The 20,305-nt window shown below is 32.8% G+C and overlaps 1 protein-coding gene across 3 annotated transcripts; it reads left to right on the forward strand.

Annotated features, from left to right (window-relative positions):
• The first annotated feature begins 8,736 nt into the window (after positions 1–8,736).
• Positions 8,737–19,553, forward strand: LOC133668299 (la-related protein 1A). 3 transcript variants are annotated; one of them, XM_062088091.1, is made up of 16 exons: positions 8,737–9,196; positions 9,889–9,960; positions 10,756–11,293; positions 11,513–11,675; positions 12,179–12,269; positions 12,451–12,522; positions 13,177–13,396; positions 13,487–13,661; positions 15,584–15,653; positions 16,306–16,410; positions 16,530–16,816; positions 17,076–17,219; positions 17,300–17,363; positions 17,827–17,972; positions 18,174–18,278; positions 18,992–19,553. In XM_062088091.1, exons 1-16 carry the CDS (start codon positions 8,936–8,938, stop codon positions 19,128–19,130), a joined length of 2,652 nt encoding a protein of 883 aa, XP_061944075.1. In that variant the 5' UTR covers positions 8,737–8,935; the 3' UTR covers positions 19,131–19,553. The 3 variants fall into 3 exon arrangements, with proteins under 3 accessions (XP_061944075.1, XP_061944061.1, XP_061944069.1); XM_062088077.1 differs by having other exon boundaries at positions 13,177–13,661; XM_062088085.1 differs by lacking the exon at positions 9,889–9,960 and having other exon boundaries at positions 8,739–9,196; positions 13,177–13,661.
• Positions 19,554–20,305: the final 752 nt, after the last annotated feature.

Consider the following 20,305-nt stretch of genomic DNA (forward strand, 5'->3'; position numbering starts at 1 on the left):
GCGCTTCTTTACTGTTTTCTTTCCGATAATACTCATTAATTTTTGTTTTTCTATTTATAATTAAAGTAAATCCGGCTAAGTCAAAAGTTATCCCATATCAATAATTTAATTGGAATTTAATGGATATCCAGATAATATATAAGAAATTTTTTATAGTTATTTTACTAAATAAATAAGAGATAGGGTATATGTATTACGAATTAAAATCCATAAAAACCCTGAAATATATATTTATATTATATAAATATTTTTATAAAATAATTTTTTTTAATATATTATAAAATACATATCTCATTGTATAATATTAACATTCTATCTTTTAAAATAAATATACATACTTCAAATAAATAAATAAATATATTAATTATTTTAGTTTTTATTGAATAATAAATAATAAATATTCATATGAATACTCAAAACTCAATGAATAGTTTATATATCTAAATTTTTTATCCAATAAATAATAGATATAATATGAATATTAAAAAATCTAACTCTTAAGTATTGTTGTCATTCTACAAGTCACCAAATCAATGTGTTTTAATTTTTTTAAATGAAATCATTTTATAAAAAATTTAAATCTTAAACTAGGTTATTATCAAAGGTATGGGTTGATTCATTAAGTCTATTAGATCAATTCTAAATTGACTTTATTTACATACTGCCCAGGTTAGAGAACAAGTTAGTTGGATCCTGAGTTAACTTGTCAAATCAAACTAAGTTTAATATATGTGTTTATAACAATTAACATAATTTTTTTTCCTTTTCTTTTTACAATGATAATACATTCACACATTAAAACTTACTGATATTTTACAAATTTAGACCTCATGGTAGATAACTAGTGAACAAATGGTAGGTAAATTTGTATATGTGTGTGTGTCTATATATATATATAACTTAAATAAATAACCTATAATAGTGATAGTAAAGTTAAACTATCATTTCATTTCATAGACATTCAACTAATTCTAGATTCTTAGATAAATTTTTTATATCCAGTACATTAAATCTTAGGAGAATTTCTGAAATTCTCCCGGTAATAAATATATTTTACCACACAAACTCATCTAAAAAATCAATATTTGATATTTAAAGTACCAGTTTCCAAAACATTGATTATACCACAAGTATACTTAAACTATTATATACAAATATTAACCAGCTTTCTCTACCAACTTCTCCAACATTCTTATCTATAACCAAAAACATTTAGAATGAATTGATTGTTCTTGAAATAGATTTTATTATAAACAAAAACTATTTTATTGATGATTTTTATAGTATCTATAACTTTGAAAAGATATCTTAGTTCTTTAAAAATTTCATGAAAGAAAGACATGGAATATAAAAATATTTTTATAATTTTGTTGCATTACATAAAATCCAAATTTTATTTTTTAATTGATTTAAATCATTTTATGTATTTGAATACCATATTACATATTCATTTTCAAAGCATGCATGTCCTTTAACATGTAGAAATAAAACTCATGTTTCAAAACTTACCAGTAGTACTTTTGAGTCTGAATATCTATCCTTGAGAAACCTTAAAATCATTTATAATAGTTAGATTGTAGATGTTGCTTCTTGGAAAAACCCAAGTGAAGACATCACTACAAACACCAAACACGTTATCCAACAAAACAACTTTACCAATAACAACCTCAATACCATATGAAAACAATTGCCTAAAACAGAGAAACAAATCCAAAAGACTATTGTTTCTCCAGTTGAAACTATAAAACCTTTAGACCAGAAGTTAAAAAACTCAGTATCAAACCATACCAAATTACAAGAACTAGCCAAACTTAATTTCAAAACAACAAAAATGATTTTTTTAAAAGCCATTAACGATCACCTTAACCACTTTAAAGTTTTGCCCTCCAACTGATTGTTCTTGACTCCCCCACAAGTCAGTAATAATCCCTAAATCTCCAAAGCCACATAAAGGATGTTCATAATTATCAAACCCGAACCATTAATAAATAAGCCTTTCAGGAAGAAACTCCTAAAATTAATAAACTTGTTTAGAGAAATCTTACTCCTAAAACAACCATCGCTCCTAATATATCCCTCAATAATAAACTAGTTGTTATAAACCGACACAGATTCAATACATCTTCCTTCTATGAATGGAACATAGATGGAATGTCCAAATACAATATCCTAAACACCTTACAACAAATGACCATAATTGTCAATGCCTACAAAACCCCAAACTAGAACTTCAAATAAAGCTATAGTCGAACTCTTTATAATTGGTTTTTCTGACCAGTTACAAAGATGATGAGATTATCATCTCACTGAAACCCAACACCTTGAAATCCTTAACTCCATCCAAATGACTGAAGACCAAATACATATCCTTAACTCTAATGGAAACACCATCCAAGATGCAGTTTCAACCCTCATTTTACCTATTTTTCTATATTTTGTAGGAGATCCTTCTTATCTGAAAGATAAAAATGTTGAACTTTTTTTTCATATTAAATACAAAAAACTCAATGACTTTCAATGATATAAAAAGACTTTTCTTACTCGTGTCATGCTCTAAGAAGATTCAAACCAACCCTTCTAGAAAGAAAAATGACTTATTGGTTTGCCGACGCTCCTAGAAGAAAGAGTCAGGGACAAAATCAAAAACATTTTTGTCTCCAAAACAATCTCTTATGACCAGGTAACATATGGTGAGCTTGTCGATTTTACCTAAAAAAATATATCATAAGATTTGCCAAGACTTTAAACTTTAGAAACACCTAAAGTGGGAAATGAGAAGAGCTAAACTGGAATTGAAAAGTTTTGTCAACAATTTGACCTATCCCTACCGAAGCCAACTTGTAGTGGTTCATGCTCCAAATCTATCACCTCAAAGCCCAACAAACCACCTAATAGAAGATCAACTCATAAACACAAAAAAATGTTTTTATACTAAATCTTAGTCTTACTACAAAAAAACCATTGCAAAACCTATAAAAACCTTTTCAGTCAAAACAAAAACTTAAGCCTAAATTTGACATTAAAAACATTATTTGTTACGAATAAGGCAAGAAAAGTCATATCTCTAAATTTTATTGAATCAGTACAAAGCTACATGAACTATAATTAGAAGAATAAGCCATTCACTATATCCAAAATATTTTGATTGAAGCATCTGAGACTAAATCCAGCTTGTCAGACATTTCTGAAGAACCCTTCCAAATAAATGAGTTAGCAATATCCAATTCTGACCTAGACACATCAAACCATAACATCAAAATAAATAAATGTCTTAATCCTAAATGAAGAATTTATTCTTGAAGCTATCAAAAGACTTAATAATCTTTAATTGCAAAAAAAACCTATATGAACAAACTTATAAGTTCTTATGGTAAGCTAGAGACACTACAATTTGTTCAAAGATAGTCATTATTGTCATCAACTAGTACAAATAACTATGACCTTACCAAAATTCTCAAAAAAAAAATCTAAACATGTTGTTACTATCTCAGATCTATAATATGAAATTAAAACCCTTAAAACTGAACTACAAAACCCCAAACAAGCCCAACAAAAAGACTATACTAGTTTACAACACTTTCTTACTAAGTTAGAAAGCCACTCTGATTCTGAACCAGAATCAGAAGACTAAACCCTAGAGAATTAAATATCGGATCATGCATTGTCAAATATTAAGCACGTTCTTAAAGATTTTCTACATGTTTGAACTCAAATTGCTTTAAAAAACATATTATAAAAATTATAGTAATCTTTTCAAATGATTTTAAAATAGATATTATTGCATTGTTTGATACAAATGAAGATTTGAATTGCATTAAAGAATGAATAGTTCCAAAACAATTTTTACAAAGCACTTTTTAAAAAATTATATAACAAATAATACTAAATTAGTTATTGAATACAAAACTCAAGCATAAGTTTTTAATGATGAGTTTTATCTTCTTTTTTTATCATTACTAATGATATTAATCACATTGTTATTCTTGGCACTTCTTTTATTGACATGATTATTCATTACAAAACTGATCGTGAAAGTATTATTTCAAAAATCAATGATTTGAAACTTGTTTTTCCTTTCTTAGAAAAGCCAAAGACTAGGAATTTAAATCTAAACAATGCATGTTTTATTCATACTCATCACATGAATACATTGATCCGAGGAAAGCAATATCATCTCGTGTATTTTAGACAATATGTCTTTTTACAAAAAAAATAAGCAGCAGTTACAAAATCCTATTTTACAAAAAAAAAATTAGAATTTCAAAGCAAGATAGAAAAAAAGATTTGTTCTGATTTACCAAATGTCTTTTGAAAGAGAAATCATGTTGTTGATCTTTCTTATGATGATAATTTTAATGGAAAAAAATTCTTACAAAAGCAAGACCTATTCAAGTGAATGTTGAATTAAAACAGCATTGTCGACTCAAAATCAAATATTTAGAGTCTAAAAGTCTTATACAAAAATCAAGTTCACTTTGCTCGTGTGTAGCTTTTTATGTTAACAAAAATTATGAAATTGAACCTTTGAATTAAAAACCTTGGCTTGTTATAAATTATAAATATTTGAACAAAGCTTTAAAATGAATTAGATATTCAATCCCAAACAAAAAATATGTTTTTTTTTATAAAAATTATATTCTGCATTCATATTTTCAAAGTTTGATATGAAATTAGAATTTTAGCAAATTCAAATTCATCCAAAAGATCATTATAAAACTGCACTTACAATCCTATTTGATCAATATAAGTGGAATGCCATGTCATTTGGATTAAAAAAAATGCTCTCTCTGAATATCAAAAAAATCATGAATGATATTTTCAATGCATATTCAAAATTCTGCATAATATATATTGATGATATTCTTATCTTTTCAGATTCAATAGAACAACGTTTCAAATATTTACAGACATTCTTCTATGTTGAAAAGAAAATTGGTTTAGTTGTTTTAAAAAAAAAAAATTTCTTTTCCAAACTAGTATTTGTTTTCTTGGTCATTATGTATTTCAATGAACAATTACACCTATTGAGAGATTCCTTATATTTACTACTAAATTTCCTAACAAAATTCTAGAAAAAAAACTCAATTATAAAGGTTTTTTGGAAGTCTTAATTATGTTCTAGATTTTTATTCTAATGTGAGTAGAATAGAAAAACTCTTTCATGATAGGTTGAGAAAAAACCTTATTCCATGATCTGATGAATATACTAGAATTGTTCGATAGATTAAAAAAACAGGTCTAAGAAATTCTTTATTTACATATTGTTAATCTCTTAGCTGCTAAAATAGTTGAGACAAATGTTTTTGAATTAAGGTACAAGAGTATTTTTAAACAAGTATAAAAAACAAAGAATAAATTCTTCAATTTACATATACACATTGCAATGATTGTCAAAAGAACTATTCTACTATAAAAAAAGAATTTCTTTCCATTGTGTTATGCATTATAAAATCTCAAAATAATTTATTAAATAAAAAATTTCTTTTACATATCAATTGCAAATCTGCTAAAGAAATTTTACAGAAAGATGGTTAAAATATTACTTTAAAACAGATTTTTTTCTCGATGACAAGTTATATTAAGTATTTTTTATTTTGATATAGAATATATAAAAAGAAATATAAATTTCATTTCTAATTTCCTAACCAGATAATTCATCCAAAACAAGTCCTAATGTCTCCCAAATCCAAATTCAGAGATAAAGTCTAAATCTTTGAAATCTAAAAATTGATCACAAAACCCTATAAAACCCCTTTTTGTAACCATTTCTTTTGGAAAACCAATTAAATCTTAGTATGAAGCAGTAATTAAAGATGAGAAAGCATAACGCTCTTTACATGTATAAAATTGGGTAGAATCCATATTCAATTTGTTAGAATTGCTTTCAACCTTACAAATTATCAATCATAAATCATCATTGAAAAAAAAAACCTTTTCAGGTAGGTGAAACTCTCGAACCAATTTCCAAAACAAAAGCAGGTTCTTCCTCCTAAAAAACTCTTATTTTATTTTAATCCAAATTTTTCATTTGAACTATTTCAAAAGCTTTCAAAAGAAAAATCTGATTACATTGAAAAACTAAAATTTCAAAATATTTTAACTATTAAAAATGAATTTTTCCACTCTGACCCTTCCATTGTAGTTACAAAAGTTTTACCTCCAAACTAGTATTTAAAACTTTGGAATTTATCCAAACCCTAGTCCTACTATATAACAATGCTTGATATCACAACTTACACAACATTTTAAACTACAACAAAATCATTCTCAATATGCCTATTCTACATCCTTTATTCAAAATATCATTCATCCTTCTGATTGGAAACAACCCATTCACCAAGCAATCTAATTTTCAATCAGTTACCATGTCAAACTTAGTAATTTTATTGCTCATTCTTATTCTTATTGGGATTATCAACAAGCATGGTTAAACACCTTTTTCCTTTAAAATTCCAAGGGTAACCACTCCTGGTTATACTATTTTAGTAATTTCATCAAGACTTTAAATTTACTCAACTAGTTTCTTCAATGCTAGGATTATTTTGGTTGTACTTATAAAGTAATGAAACCTCACACTTTAGTTAAAAACGCCGTTATAAATTGAGAAAAAATTCTCACTAATTCTCCTTTTCTATTCCATTTTCTTTGTCCATTAGGTCTGTTCCTGGCATTTTAACTACAACACTCAATATGTGTATCATATCCTCATCAGAAGATACGAAGTAAAATGATGGAGCTCCTTTGCAACAGAAACTGAAAGTTTCAAACCTGTTTTCATGAAATGGTTACAACAACACCAAAATGCTCTAGTTTTATACTCAAATCCTCAATTCAAATTCTTGGCACGTAGATCTCATGCTTCTACTCTTCTTACCTCAGCACAGTATGGGGAAGAGTATTCAAAATCATGAAGCAACTCCAGCAAAACACCAAAGACAATTATTCATATCCATCTTTATCATCTTTAAGATCTATAATCAACCTAGCAAATGATAATGAAAATAACTGTTATGGTATCCTTCCTCCTATACAAAAATCTTAGGTAGTCACTGTCTCTATAAAAATCTTAGGTAGTTACTATCTCTATAATTTTTTTTTAAAAAGGTCCAAAAATATTTTGGCCCATTTTATAAGTTGAAATCCTCCAAACCATCAGGCCTATCTTCTCATATCGACACAAATGGTTAAAACAGTTGGCTACCATTTCAACATTTCAAAAAGTTAATACCCCACTTTTATAAATGACAAATAACTTTTTAATTGGCAGATAAGTTTTTCAACTTTTAAAAAAGCAAATCATATGCTTTACAAAATTCTCAAAGAAGACAATCTCGTTTTGCCCTATATAAAGAAACTCCTCCTAGGCTTTTGAAGGCAGAACTTGATAGAAAAGTTTCTCAGCAGAAGACATCAACTATTTATCCTCTTGTGATATATTCAAATATTCTCTATAATCTTATGTATAATCATATCTTATCCTATAAGTAGATCCATACTTCTTGGATTCGAACCTCTTTTACCAATATCTCTTATATTATTTCAATACAAATTTTAAGTAAGGTTATTTTAAATCTTACCTTCAATATATCTTTTATTTAAATTCTGTTTAAATTTATGTAAACTTAAATATGCTCTGTGTTTGATAGAGAATTCTATCATTTTTAGACTTGCTTCTTTATACACATTAAAAATTTATATGCCATGTGTTTTATATTTTATTTTAAAATTAAATATATCAACTAGAAACCTATGAGTAGATTTTAAGATCATTTTTAGGTGTAACAATACCAATAACTTGTTTATCTTTTTTTGTTATTACACACACATATTTGTAAATACATTAGTTTGAATATTATTAAAAACTTAGTAATATTTTAGCAATTTTGTATGAAGAATATAGTCTTAATTCATTAAAATTACCACTCTTGTAGCTTGATGGACTGTGTCTCTCTCTCACACACCACAACATGAATTCGAAGACATGAAAATTGAATTTCAAAATATTGCAAAAAAAAAAACAAATTAATATCAACATTTTTAAAAGTAAATAAAGGTTTAAAATGCTAATAACTTATTTTCGGGCAAAAATTACAAGGATTGCTATGTTTTTTCTCTCTCTTTATGAGACGAAGCTAACATTAGTATTCTTTTGATCTTTTATAGGTTTGGTTTTATTTTATTTTTTTAATAGATATGATTTTTATGAAAGATATGCATATGATAAATTTTATTTAGAAATTTTTTGTATCTAATTAAATTACATTTTACTTATTGCAAAAAATTATAAAATTAAAGCAATGTTAATAAGGTAATTGATAGATATTTTTTTTTTGTTGCTGTTGAAATTGATAAACGCAATGGAGAGGTAAAATGAAATTAACAAAAAACAATTTGGACTTCGTGTTGTATTGGCAGGCTTACAGAGCCCATTTATGCTTGCAATAGAGGACCCTAAAACCTAGATCATCTCAGCCCAGCCCAGCCACCTCAGCCCATTTCCAACTGTTTACATTAGGGTTTTACACAATAAACTGTCCCTTTCTTTCCCTTGCCACTAGACAAACAGTTCCGTTTTAGCAAAAAGACAACAAACCCCAAATTATTGCTATCTACACGCTCCATTCTCTCCCTCCACTCCAACACACGCCCCCAAAAAACCCTGGAAACAGCCATAAAAGACCTCCTCTTTCTTACTCTCTCCACTCCACTGCATAAAAAATACAATCACAACACAGCACACGCTCACAGCTGCTGTCTTCTCCACCCTTTCCCTTTTCCCTTTCCACTCCCTCGCTTTCCTCCTCCCCTTCCCTTTTCACCCCTCATTCTCTCAACAATTATAATTTTGCCACTGTGCATTTCGCTCTTTAATTAGGGATTTTAATCACTGTGATCGCGCGCGCGCGCGCGAGCGAGAGAGAGTAGTGTTACGGTGATGGCGGAGAATGAGAGGGGAGATGATCAAAAGGGTAGTAGTATGGTTGGACCGAAGTCGCCGTGGAAGACTCCGGTGGTCGCTGATGCTCCGGTGATGGGCACCGCCGAGTCTTGGCCTGCTTTGTCTGATGCTCAACAACAACAGCAACAACAACAACGGTCGAAACTCACTGATTCTGCTTCTAAGCCGCCGCCGCTGCCGACAGTAACGGTGGCTGCTGGTGGTGATACGGCTGCGCCACCGGAAGCTTCGCCTCGGGTATTTCTAGTTTTTTATTTATTTATTATGTTAAATATATGAGTGAATTTAATGTTAATTTATTGATTTCTGGAAAAGAAATAAAGTACTGGAAAAAAAGTTATTAAGATTGTTATTTTTTTTTTAATTGAGTGAAAATGAAGTTATAATTATGTGCTAAAATGCTTTTAAGCTTGCTGTGGATTGATAAATTAATATTAAATAAAGAAGCTCTTAAACTCATGTAAGATATTCGTGTCAATTTTGCAAATTTATAGTGAAAAATAGGATCTTAAATTATGGTGATAAGTTAAGCTTGTGAATAAAGGCTTTAGGATAAGAGAATCTCATGAGATGACATCAATCAATGATATTGAGATCTGTAGGTTAAGAGAAAAGTGTGAACTTTCGAACTATTAGTTGTTTGAATAAAGATATAAAGATGTTTTTGGTTTTTGGTGTAGATTCTAATTGGATTTTTTTTATTTATTTAGGATTGAGATAGATATGATCAAATAACGAAAACCCATGAGGGGTCATTGATTTTCGGTGTGTTTTTAATTTATTTGTGTATGCATGTGTATTTGATGTCACTTTTGTCCATAAATAAATATATCGCATCATGCTTTAAAAAGAAGTAAATTTAACATTGGTAATCAGAATGCTTCAGGAAAGCATTGTATATTAATGTATGCTATCTCTATATTAAATAGTGGCAGTGTGCTGAGAATGGACTATTGATGAGTACTTTACAAAGTGGCATCCTTGATGCTGTCACTGTTGAGGTATTTTGTTTTGGTGTATAGTAATTTGATTTGGTGGAAAGAAGGTTATGATGTTCATTTTGCATTTTTACCACCATTTTCCAATATATTTCTTAGTGAGAGAAGATCATGTGTTTACCTGCTGAAGTGGAACATGATTTGCTGGAATTAAAAGAAATTGACAAGCATATGTATTGAGAGAAACAAATGTTGGAAACCATCTTTTCTCTATCCTGACATCAGAAAGAAAAATGGAGAACAAGAGAAAGTTCAGTTTTGCAGAATTTGGATTCGAAAACCTGGCGTCTCGAGAAAAAAACTAAGTAGCTCATTTTAGAGATGAAATGCCATCTAAATTATGTGAACTGCAGTTTTATGCTTGGTGTTGGGACATAACAAATTGGAAAATTATCACGTGTTTTGCCTCTTTTTTCTGGCTGTAAGATGCATTATGTTTGGTCTTATGAAGTAATTAGTAGAGCTAGAGTTCCATAAATCTAATATATAGTCAGATATCTTTATGATTCCAAAAGACCTGAAACAGGGTTTCTGATGTTCCCATGGAATCTTGTTATGCTTGCAAAAGCACAGTTAGAAAGCTGGCTATGCCTTGGGATCAAACACATGAATGCATCAAGTTTTATGGTTGTTACCAAATGGAGTTTCAAAGATCAATCCATTCCCTTCCTCCATCTTGTTTGTGAAGTTTATTTTATTTCACATCTTATATCAATTGTTCTCTTTCTGGGAACACATTATTTAGTGTGCTTAATTTGGGTGTGAAATATCATTTTGCCTTATTTATGATTTGTCCAGGGGTTGTCTGGGCAGCAGAGATCACATGGATCTGGAAACACAATTTCTTCAAATAAGCATTCACCATCAAGACATCAAAAATCAGGATCTAAGCGCAATCCTAATGGGGCACCACCTTTCCCTGCACCATTCCCTTATCAGCAACCACACATTCCACCAGTTTACCCTGCTATAGTACCTCCACCACACATTGCTGTTTCTGGTTTTGCATATCAACCTGGGCCGCCACCTTTTCCCCCTGTTGAAAATCATTTGGTAAAGTCTGGATCAGATGCATCCCCTGTGCAACCTTTTGTTCCACCTGTTAATGTCCAGCCTCCACCAAGAGGGGATCCCAATGCTTATGCTGTTAACTTTCCAAATCGAAGGCCAAATGGGCAAGAATCCGGTGGCCATTTGAATCAATTATGGCATCATCAACGGGCATTTGGGCCCAGAGATAACATCGTGTTGCAACAGGGTATGGGACCAAGGCATTTGATAAGGCCTCCTTTTTTTGCTTCACCTCCAGGGTTCATGGTTGGTCCAACATACCCTGGTAATTTTTTTAATTTAATGCAAGTGCTTTTACTCTAGATATTAGTGGTAGATGTTTTTTCGCACCTTGACATTCACTTTCATTTATGTAATACATGCTTTTCTGTTCTGCATAGATGATATAGCTTGTTCTTGTACAGTTCATTTTTTCACCATGGGTTTTTAACTCTTTTGGTGTCAAATTATGTGCTGTCTAAGATGATCTCTATGTGTGATACAGGACCTCCTATATGCTACATTCCTGTTGCATCTCCAGGCTCTCTTAGGGGACCTCATCCTCCCCGTTTTGTTCCATATCCAATCAATCCAGGGGCACCTATGCTTCCTCAAGAGATACAAACTTTGAGGGCTAGCATAATAAGACAGATAGAGTATTATTTCAGGTAAGCAATGTTAAAAAGTGACTTCTGGATTCTCTCACTCCAGACATACTTAACTGGTTAAAATTGCCACAATTGGATTCTGAGGCCGAAACTGACCTTCATCCTACTTTTCTTATTATTGAAGCATCAGCATCATTAATTTTGTCTGTTGTGCACACAATTATGAAGGAATGCGGATCTGCTTGTTAAATAGAGATGCTTTAGCCTAAATTGGACCGTCAAAGATATGTTCATGTGGGATATATGAGTCCAACTTACCACAAATTACTCCTAACATTATGTCCTTTTACGGCTTAATAATTATTACCATTATCATTGGATGCCAATGTTGTATGTCCTTCCATACACTTGTATGCTGAGCAATAGTAACCAAGCCTTTCTATGAAAACACCAAAATATGCCCTTGGAACTTCTTATAGTGAACTGGCTGCAAAAAGTTGATCAATTTGTGTTGTGCATGCAATAACTTGATTATTCGTTGACTGTTTCGCATCTTTATGCAGTGATGATAATCTGCTGAATGACCATTATCTAATATCCTTGATGGATGACCAAGGATGGGTTCCCATATCCACGATTGCTGAATTTAAAAGGGTATATTTTTTTTAATTCTATATGGTATTTATATGTTTAGCGCTGTGTGAAATGGGAATCTTATTTCATTCAATATTGCATGTAAAGTATTATGCTATATTACTCAACATATCCACTTCCTTTGTATCTAGAGTTGAAGGAAAATTTATTTTATTCATGCATGTGATATTTTGTATCACAGGTTAAGAAAATGACGACAGACATATCATTGATCCTTGATGCGCTGCAGAGTTCTGGCTCAATAGAAGTGCAGGTCTGAATACTCTTCACCAATTGACTTTATGTTTCATGCTGGATGGGATGGATCTGGAATTTTGTGATAAGATCTGTAGTATATCAATCAAGATTGTGTTTCATATTTCGCATAAATGGATATTTTCTTCCCTGTTAATTTTTTATTGACATACCAGACAAAAGCTGTTTAAATTGTTCAAAGGATGGACATCTTTGGATGGTCCAAAAATGTTGACTACATGATTAATCAATTCGACTTCCGTGGCCTTCTAAAGGTTTCTTTACTGTTTTCCTGGGATGTGGTTTTAGCCCTTTTGAACTGTATCCAAAAGTTTTTCCTAGTTGTGTCAGTTTCAGTCAAATTTGTGATGGGGTTTTGGCAAATGTTATGAAAGCTGTTTATGTGAATGAGCACATGTTGTGTGGTATTTCTTTAATTATAGCTTAGCACTGAGTGGAGCCACATTGATAACCTTGAACTTGGGAGCCTAAGATGCTTGAGTCTGATAGTAAATGAACAAGTTTCAATTGCTTGAGTCTGATAGTAATGCTTGAGTCTGATAATTATGACAGCTTAACTAGAGTTGTGGGATAGATTGAAAACTTATGAAGTCTCATGCTTAGTTTCTTTGCTCTAATAGTCTTCCTATTGCGGTCGGCATTGTATTAACAGGGTGAAAAGATTCGGAAACGTGATTACTGGTCAAAGTGGATTCCTGCTTCTTCTCAGCAAGCAATGTCACTGAAAGCTCAGACTTCCGAGGGCCAACCTGGAAAGAATGCTGAGGAAGATAGCACAAGCGGTCTCTCCAAAGAAAGTGCTGAATTTTCTTCTTGCACTACAGTCAAGGAAGCAAAGAAATTGTCAAATGGAGATATTGGTAAACTGGAAGGTGATGAGAAGTCTGTCTTGTTTAAAGCTGGAAAACCTGGATTTGATGGGGATTCTGATCTTGGTGCTTGTTATACCACTCCCCATTCAGACAATACTCAAGGATTTAGGCCTTTGGCACTCAATTATCATGTGACTGAAGGCATGGGAGATGCACAGAATCTTGCTGATTTTTCTAATGATTTTGCCAACACATTTATGCTTGATGAAGAGCTGGAGCTGGAGCAGAAATCACTCAAGAATGATGGCTGTTCTCCAGTTAGAAGGTACTGCATGGTCTTATATTTGTTTGGTTCTCTCCATCTTTGGTTTATATCACTGTTTTCTTGCTAAGTTTGGTTTTACAAGAATTGTTGACTAGTTACTGGTCTCTATACAACATATTCTTTATGATATTTAAAGGCCTAAGGCTACATTCACGTGCATATATTTTATTTCAGGCAGCTTTGTGGATGTCAATTTGGGCTCTAGTAAAAAATTCAGGTCATGTTTACATGTGGAGAATTTTCCAGCTTTCTAAAAAATTCTTGTCGAGACAATAGAAAACTGTGGATAGATGTTTGGCTGTTTTCTTAGAAAACTGGAAAACTACTAAATGTTGTTTTCCTAATTCTCCACTTTAGAAAACAAGGGCCATACTGGTTCAGCAGCCATTTAATCTCTCTATCATTCCTTATTTTAGAAACAATCCAAATGCAATCCTTGTTTTCTATTTTGAAAAATTAATTGTTGGTAAACATGTTTTCTTGAGAAATAATATAGAAAGATGAAAAGAAGAAATGAATATTTAGTTTCTAAAAGTAAACGCCACCTTATCCTTGCAATTTCAGGTGCTGCATAAGTTGGATGCATTTGGTGTCCATTAGTTCACTCATAGTAAGTTTCTTCAGGCAGACATGATTGATGGGGTTCAACATGGTTTCTCAACCTGCTATCTAGTCGCTTAGCTAATTGTCTGATATGCTTTTGGGATCTAGGTACTCGAAATTGAGATCACGGACTACCGTTGGTGAAGTTAATATAAGTTTTCAAAGCCATTTTCTAGTTTCATTGAAGTAGGATAAGGATTGGGGCTTGCCATGTTGATTCTAAATTTGCCTATTTCTCAAGATGCCTGGAACAATTTTTTTACGTCGTTGAAAACAGAGTAGAAGAAATAATGGGAAGAACTGACACTGCTAAAGATGTCATGTGAAATTTGATGAATGTGTTGATCAAGTATGGAAATTGAAAGATCACGAATTTGAGGATTTGTATAGCTGGTTCCTGGATCTTGATTGGCTAGATGAGGAACTAGTGGTTAACAGCGGACAAGAGGCACAAAACTTACAACCACCCATAAGAAACTAGAATAGACCTAGCATACAGTTCCACTCCTATGAGTTTAGGATTGCCTTGCTAGGAGCCTTGACGTATTGCACCTAAGAGGGATACATCTCACAATCCAATTAGTATCACATCTTAGTCTCACTGCAAAGCACCAAGGCTAAACTATCTTACTCAAAACTTCCATTTGAAAAAAACTATATGTAGCTCCATGTGCATGGGTCCACCTTTTATCTGAGGTGGCACAGCTCCAAGGACCCTGTCTGTGGAGTCCCCTGGAACATATTAGACATTGTCTCCTCTGGGCCCCACCTCTGTGGCCCTCACGATCTTCTCCCACCTCTGTTTGACAACGCCTCGCTCTCTGTTTGAACCTCAGACCTCTCATACCATATAAGAGGTAGAAAAACTAAAGATGAGTACCAATTGAGCTGTCAGTATGTGTTCTTGGACTGTCAAGTGACCTATTCTCAGATTCCCACATATCAATAAAGAGATTCTCCAGGCAATCATGTGGCCTGTATTACTTTGAGCATATATGCAGAGGCTGTCTTGAAGTTTGAAGAAAACTCCTTTTGTCATACTGGAACAATAATGTTCTGTTAATAACTTTCATTCTTTTACCTCTCACAGACCTTATTTATAGATGCAAGTAAAAATCAACGCGGTAGTTTCAATTGTTGGATAAAAGGATAATGTATGAAGAGAAAGGATAGGTAGGAAAGGTTTTTTTTTTTTTTTTCATCAAACATCTGTTGATACAAGCAATAAGGCACTATATTGCAGGCACCAAGAATTCCTAGTAGGAAACAAAATCCCTCAAACATCACATGATTTGAAACCATGCCTTTCTTTTTTCCAGGGTCGATGACGAAGAGGATGAGATGGTGGTCAATGATCAGGATGTTCAAAGACTTGTAATTGTCACCCAGGTAAAGCTGTTTGCTGGCAAGTTTTTATTCTGAGGAAAGAATAATTATATGTACTTAGCAATCTATGTTCCTTGTTTTATTTATTTATTTATTATTATTACTGTTCAATATCTGCATAGACCATAGCAACTTATAAACATATCTGTGTAGTTATATGGATGTGATAACGCGAGAATTTGGGCATTTTTTTAGCTCTCTGTTGCATCTTAGAGGTTTTTCCTAGTGTTTTTTCTTTTAAAGGAAGCTGATTGCTGTCTCAGAGTTTTATATGTCATGCATATGCCTTTTTGTTCTTTCATCAATTATGGATTATATTGTCACAGTTTTGATTCTTACAGGTTGTAGTTGTTTGAAAGCCGCATCTCAACTCCTTGCAATCAGCAACCTTTTTCACTTCATGTGCATCATTTGGGTCAAACTGAATTACTGAATTGAAATGATGATGTATATTGGTCAATTAGGTTTATTTTAGTGATAGTTTTTACTTTTTCTCCGTTCTCAGTTATCAATTAATTGCATGATGGTTTTTGCTATAGTTTAGCCTCCATGTATGTATTCATGTGAGCGGCATATATTATGTAGGCATGTATGAGCATGAGTCGGACCATAAATTTGGTAACATTTTTATAACTTGTGGGCTTTTTCTGTGCAGAATAGTAGACCTGGAGAAGAATCTATTAAATCTGGGGATAAATCAAAATCTATTTCAATTGAGCTTGCTTCAGCAATAAATGATGGTTTATACTACTATGAACAGGTTGAGGCTTCTGTTATACTCATTTTCTAATTAATTAAGTTGTAATACATCACTTTCATTTTCTTTGGAAATCCTCAATGTTTGTCTAAAAATTCTTAAATGTGACTCTTTACTGGCAGGAGCTAAAAACAAAGCGATCTAATCGTAGAAAGAATAGTTCTAGCTATTCAAAGGCTGGTGAAATTTCCGCTGCAAGCTGTGTCCATGAAGAGTCAGGAAGCTCCAACCACACAAGGAAACAAAACAAAGGTTTTCCCAAGCAGCAGTCATCTCATACGCAACGATTCTTCTCCAGCAACTTTAGGAATCATGGCACTGGTCGTAATAATTTTGGAATGATATCAGAAAGTCCACCAAGTAATTCAGTTGGATTTTTCTTTAGTTCTACACCTCCTGAAAATCACGGGTCAGTCCAAGTGACTCTGGCCCTTGCCTAAGCCTCTTATTTCTTTTCTGTCATATTTTTTATTCTTGTTGTTTATTTATTTATTTATTTATTTTTGCTACATTATTAATATATGGTGGCACTATTCTAGAATTTTTCTTTAGGTTCTGATGAGAGAATAATATGGCATTGATCACTAATTTCGTGAGTTGGGATGTTATTTGCAATATGCTAAATGTCACCTGACTAAATATTTTCCATCTAAATCCTAACTTCACAGACCCAGGTCTTCAAAGCTGAGTGTTTCACCACATGGCATGCTCTCAGGCAGCAGTCCACCAGTGGGTTCCATGCCAAATTCATTTCCACCATTTCAGCATCCCAGCCATCAACTCTTAGAAGAAAATGGCTTTAAACAGCAGAAGTACGTGTCTTTTATTTTTGGGAGGGGGGATATGTGCATTCATAGCAAAAGGTTGCTGACCTGTTTCTCTTCCCTTTTAGGTACCTGAAGTATCGTAAACGGTGCTTAAATGATAGAAAGAAGATGGGAATAGGTTGCAGTGAGGTGTGTTTCTTAAATTTCTCCTATACATGTTTATTGACTAGAGGAGAAATATAATTCTAGATTAGTTTGAGAACTATGCGATGTGCTGGAGTTGGATCCTTCCTATCCTTCTTTTTCTAAATCTCATCCATTCTTATTCCACTAGCTGATTTTTGTTGTCTATTCTTTAAGTAGCTATACTTCCAGGTTGTACTCTAAGCACTAGATTGCATGGTGTTGATCTATTTGGTTAATGTTAATTATGTTAATTCTTATATTAAAGGTTATGGATCTTTTGGGCAAGCCAAGGGATTTTTTTTAATCACTAACATAGCCATCTTGGCATGTCTTGAAGTCAATTTTCTTTTTCTTTTTTTAATTTTCCTAATTGGATTACTTGTCCTGTTTCCAATTTTTGAATGGTGTGCTTAACAGCATGTAATTTGATTATTGTGATTTTTTTTTAAAATCATTTTCCATGCAGGAAATGAACACACTGTATAGGTTTTGGTCGTACTTCCTTAGAAACATGTTTGTCCCTTCTATGTATAATGAGTTCCGAAAATTTGCTCTGGAAGATGCTTCTGCTAATTACTATTATGGGATGGAGTGCCTTTTCAGGTTCTATAGGTAATTGGTGATAAATTATACTTTTGTTATTTTTGAATACTGGAGCTTCTATCTGAGATTTGTTTCTTTTCAACCATTACCATTCTTCAAAAATATCTTTTCCCTACTTTAGGGAAAGTAATAAGTACTAATTGTGCTTGTTCTGGCGTGGATTCTACTATTTAATTGTTTGCTACTCTCAATTGTGTTTCTCATTTTCAGCTATGGTTTGGAGAAGGAGTTCAGAGATGACCTGTACAAGGACTTTGAAGAACTCACCCTTGACTTCTATTGCAAAGGCAACATTTATGGCCTCGAAAAATATTGGTAATACCATTTGAATTTTCTTTTCAACTGACTGACAGCATGTGCTTTAGGTTGCCTGCTTCACAAGGCATGAATATCTTGTACATCATGTTATTTTTTGTGGATCTCACAAATACACTGATTGTGATTAAACTTAACCTCTTGGTAGAATATGCTAATGTAGGAAAGCAAGAAACAAATATTATCTGAAAATTAATTTAATTTCATGCTGGATCTTTATGGGCTTAAAAATGACCACGTGATGCTTACATGATTACAGATTAATGGGAAAATTGCCTAAAATACAATCTTGTTGTGATGGTAAAGTTAAGCGCAAAGCTGTAACATAACCTGATGTTTGACCCAATAGAGCAATAACAACCGCAATTAACTCCTGAGATGAGGATTTGGAGGTGGGCATGGGTTGGACTACTTTTCAAGACATAGAAACTTCTATGGGATAGAAGATTACCAAGTGACAAACATGGGTTTTTTAACTTATTTATGCTCTATTTATTTATTAAAGTTGCCTGGATTTGTAGAATATAGGACAATTGGCAGAATGTATAGCTGTATGCTATTCTCATCTCTTCCAAGTCTTGTGGAAGGAAAACGCAATTACAGAAAAACAGCTTGTGCATTGCATTCTCTTCTGAGTTTGATGCTTGTATTTCCACTGGTATATTTTGCTGCTACAAGTATTTGCTTTAATAGACTTGCTTTTCTGTCATTAGGGCCTTCCACCATTATTGTGGTCTAGGTGACAAAGAACCAAAGAAACATCCAGAATTGGACAGGTTACTGAGAGAAGAATACCGTAGCTTGGAGGACTTCCGTGCCAGAGAGAGGTCCATGAAGAAGGACGGCCAGTAGCCTGCTGCAATGAACATTTCCTGGTAACATCCTCGCAATTTTGACAGTCACAAGATGGATATTGAAGTTAGCTGCAGGAGTTTGGTTTGCTTGCTGGGGGAATATGGTTTTTGTATATTGTATACTGGGGGAATCATCTGCACCTCTCAGGGCTGCTGACTGCTGAGATTTTGTTTTGTTTTGTTTTTTTCTTTTTTTTCTTTTTTGAGGTTCTGGCTCCCGGGTATATCCTTTTTGGTGTTGTCTGCAAGTTTAGGAGGTGCTTGAGCTTTTTCTCTATCGCTTCATATTCCCCCAATGTTGTAACTTGTACATAAGAAAACTGAAAAAACCAAAAAAAAAAGAAAAAAGAAAAAACAGTAGAAATTGCTTTAGTGACCTTGTGAAAATTGAAGAATAATAAGATATTGGAAATTTATATCTTGTCTTGCAAGTGATTAGTAGAAGTTTATGCTGTCAGTTTTTGTGATTGCCTGTAGTTTTTTGGTACTAGAATGATGGTTTCCAATGAGTTCTTGTGCCATTGAAACCCGTAACAGTGAGATGTCGTTGTCCTGATCTGATGTGTTGCTTGCTAGGTATCTATCATTGCCCAAATAAACCAAGATATCCTTGGTTTTAGGTGGAATGTGGCTTTTAAAAGGAGAAGGGAAAATGGCTATCTGTAGAAAACAGTGATGCTACCAGGGCATGGTTGAGATTAAGTTTCTGTGTTTGCCTTCGTCATCTCTACCTCGATGTTTTGCTTTAAGATTTTCAAAAATGATATGGAATTTGTGCTGCTACTCAACTACTAGGGCGGGAAGAAGAAGATACGCCCAGTGTTCTTTTGCTTTCCCAGCCTCTGGCTTCTAAGGGCTGCCTTCTGTTGGCCAGCCTACCACGACGATCCCGTGTCTAGAAACCAAACCTAAAACCCCAAGCTCCTTTGTTGTATAGGTTGCAGCTATGAAGATTACCTTGTTATTTTGAGGAAGGGGAAGGGACTCTTGCAGCTGCTGCGCAGGTTTGGAAAACCGTTTTCCTCGGCTTACAGGAAAACTAACTTTGTGAAAGGAAGGAAGATGCAAGTGACTTGTTTTTTAATGACTCTCTTGCACTCCAAGATGTCCAAAGGGATGAGTTTGAGAATATACCAGGTTTCACGGCCTGATCTTGCATTATTGGTTTCAAAA

Source organism: Populus nigra, chromosome 1 (assembly GCF_951802175.1).
Source record: "Populus nigra chromosome 1, ddPopNigr1.1, whole genome shotgun sequence".
Lineage (NCBI taxonomy): Eukaryota > Viridiplantae > Streptophyta > Magnoliopsida > Malpighiales > Salicaceae > Populus > Populus nigra.

Excerpts from the sequence above, each read along its gene's own strand:
- LOC133668299 (XM_062088077.1), top strand. The coding sequence starts at position 8,936 with ATGGCGGAGAATGAGAGGGGAGATGATCAAAAGGGTAGTAGTATGGTT. Across the intron at positions 17,364-17,826 it reads TGGGAATAGGTTGCAGTGAG|GAAATGAACACACTGTATAG; the intron begins GTGTGTTTCTTA and ends TTTTCCATGCAG. Across the intron at positions 17,973-18,173 it reads TGCCTTTTCAGGTTCTATAG|CTATGGTTTGGAGAAGGAGT; the intron begins GTAATTGGTGAT and ends TCTCATTTTCAG.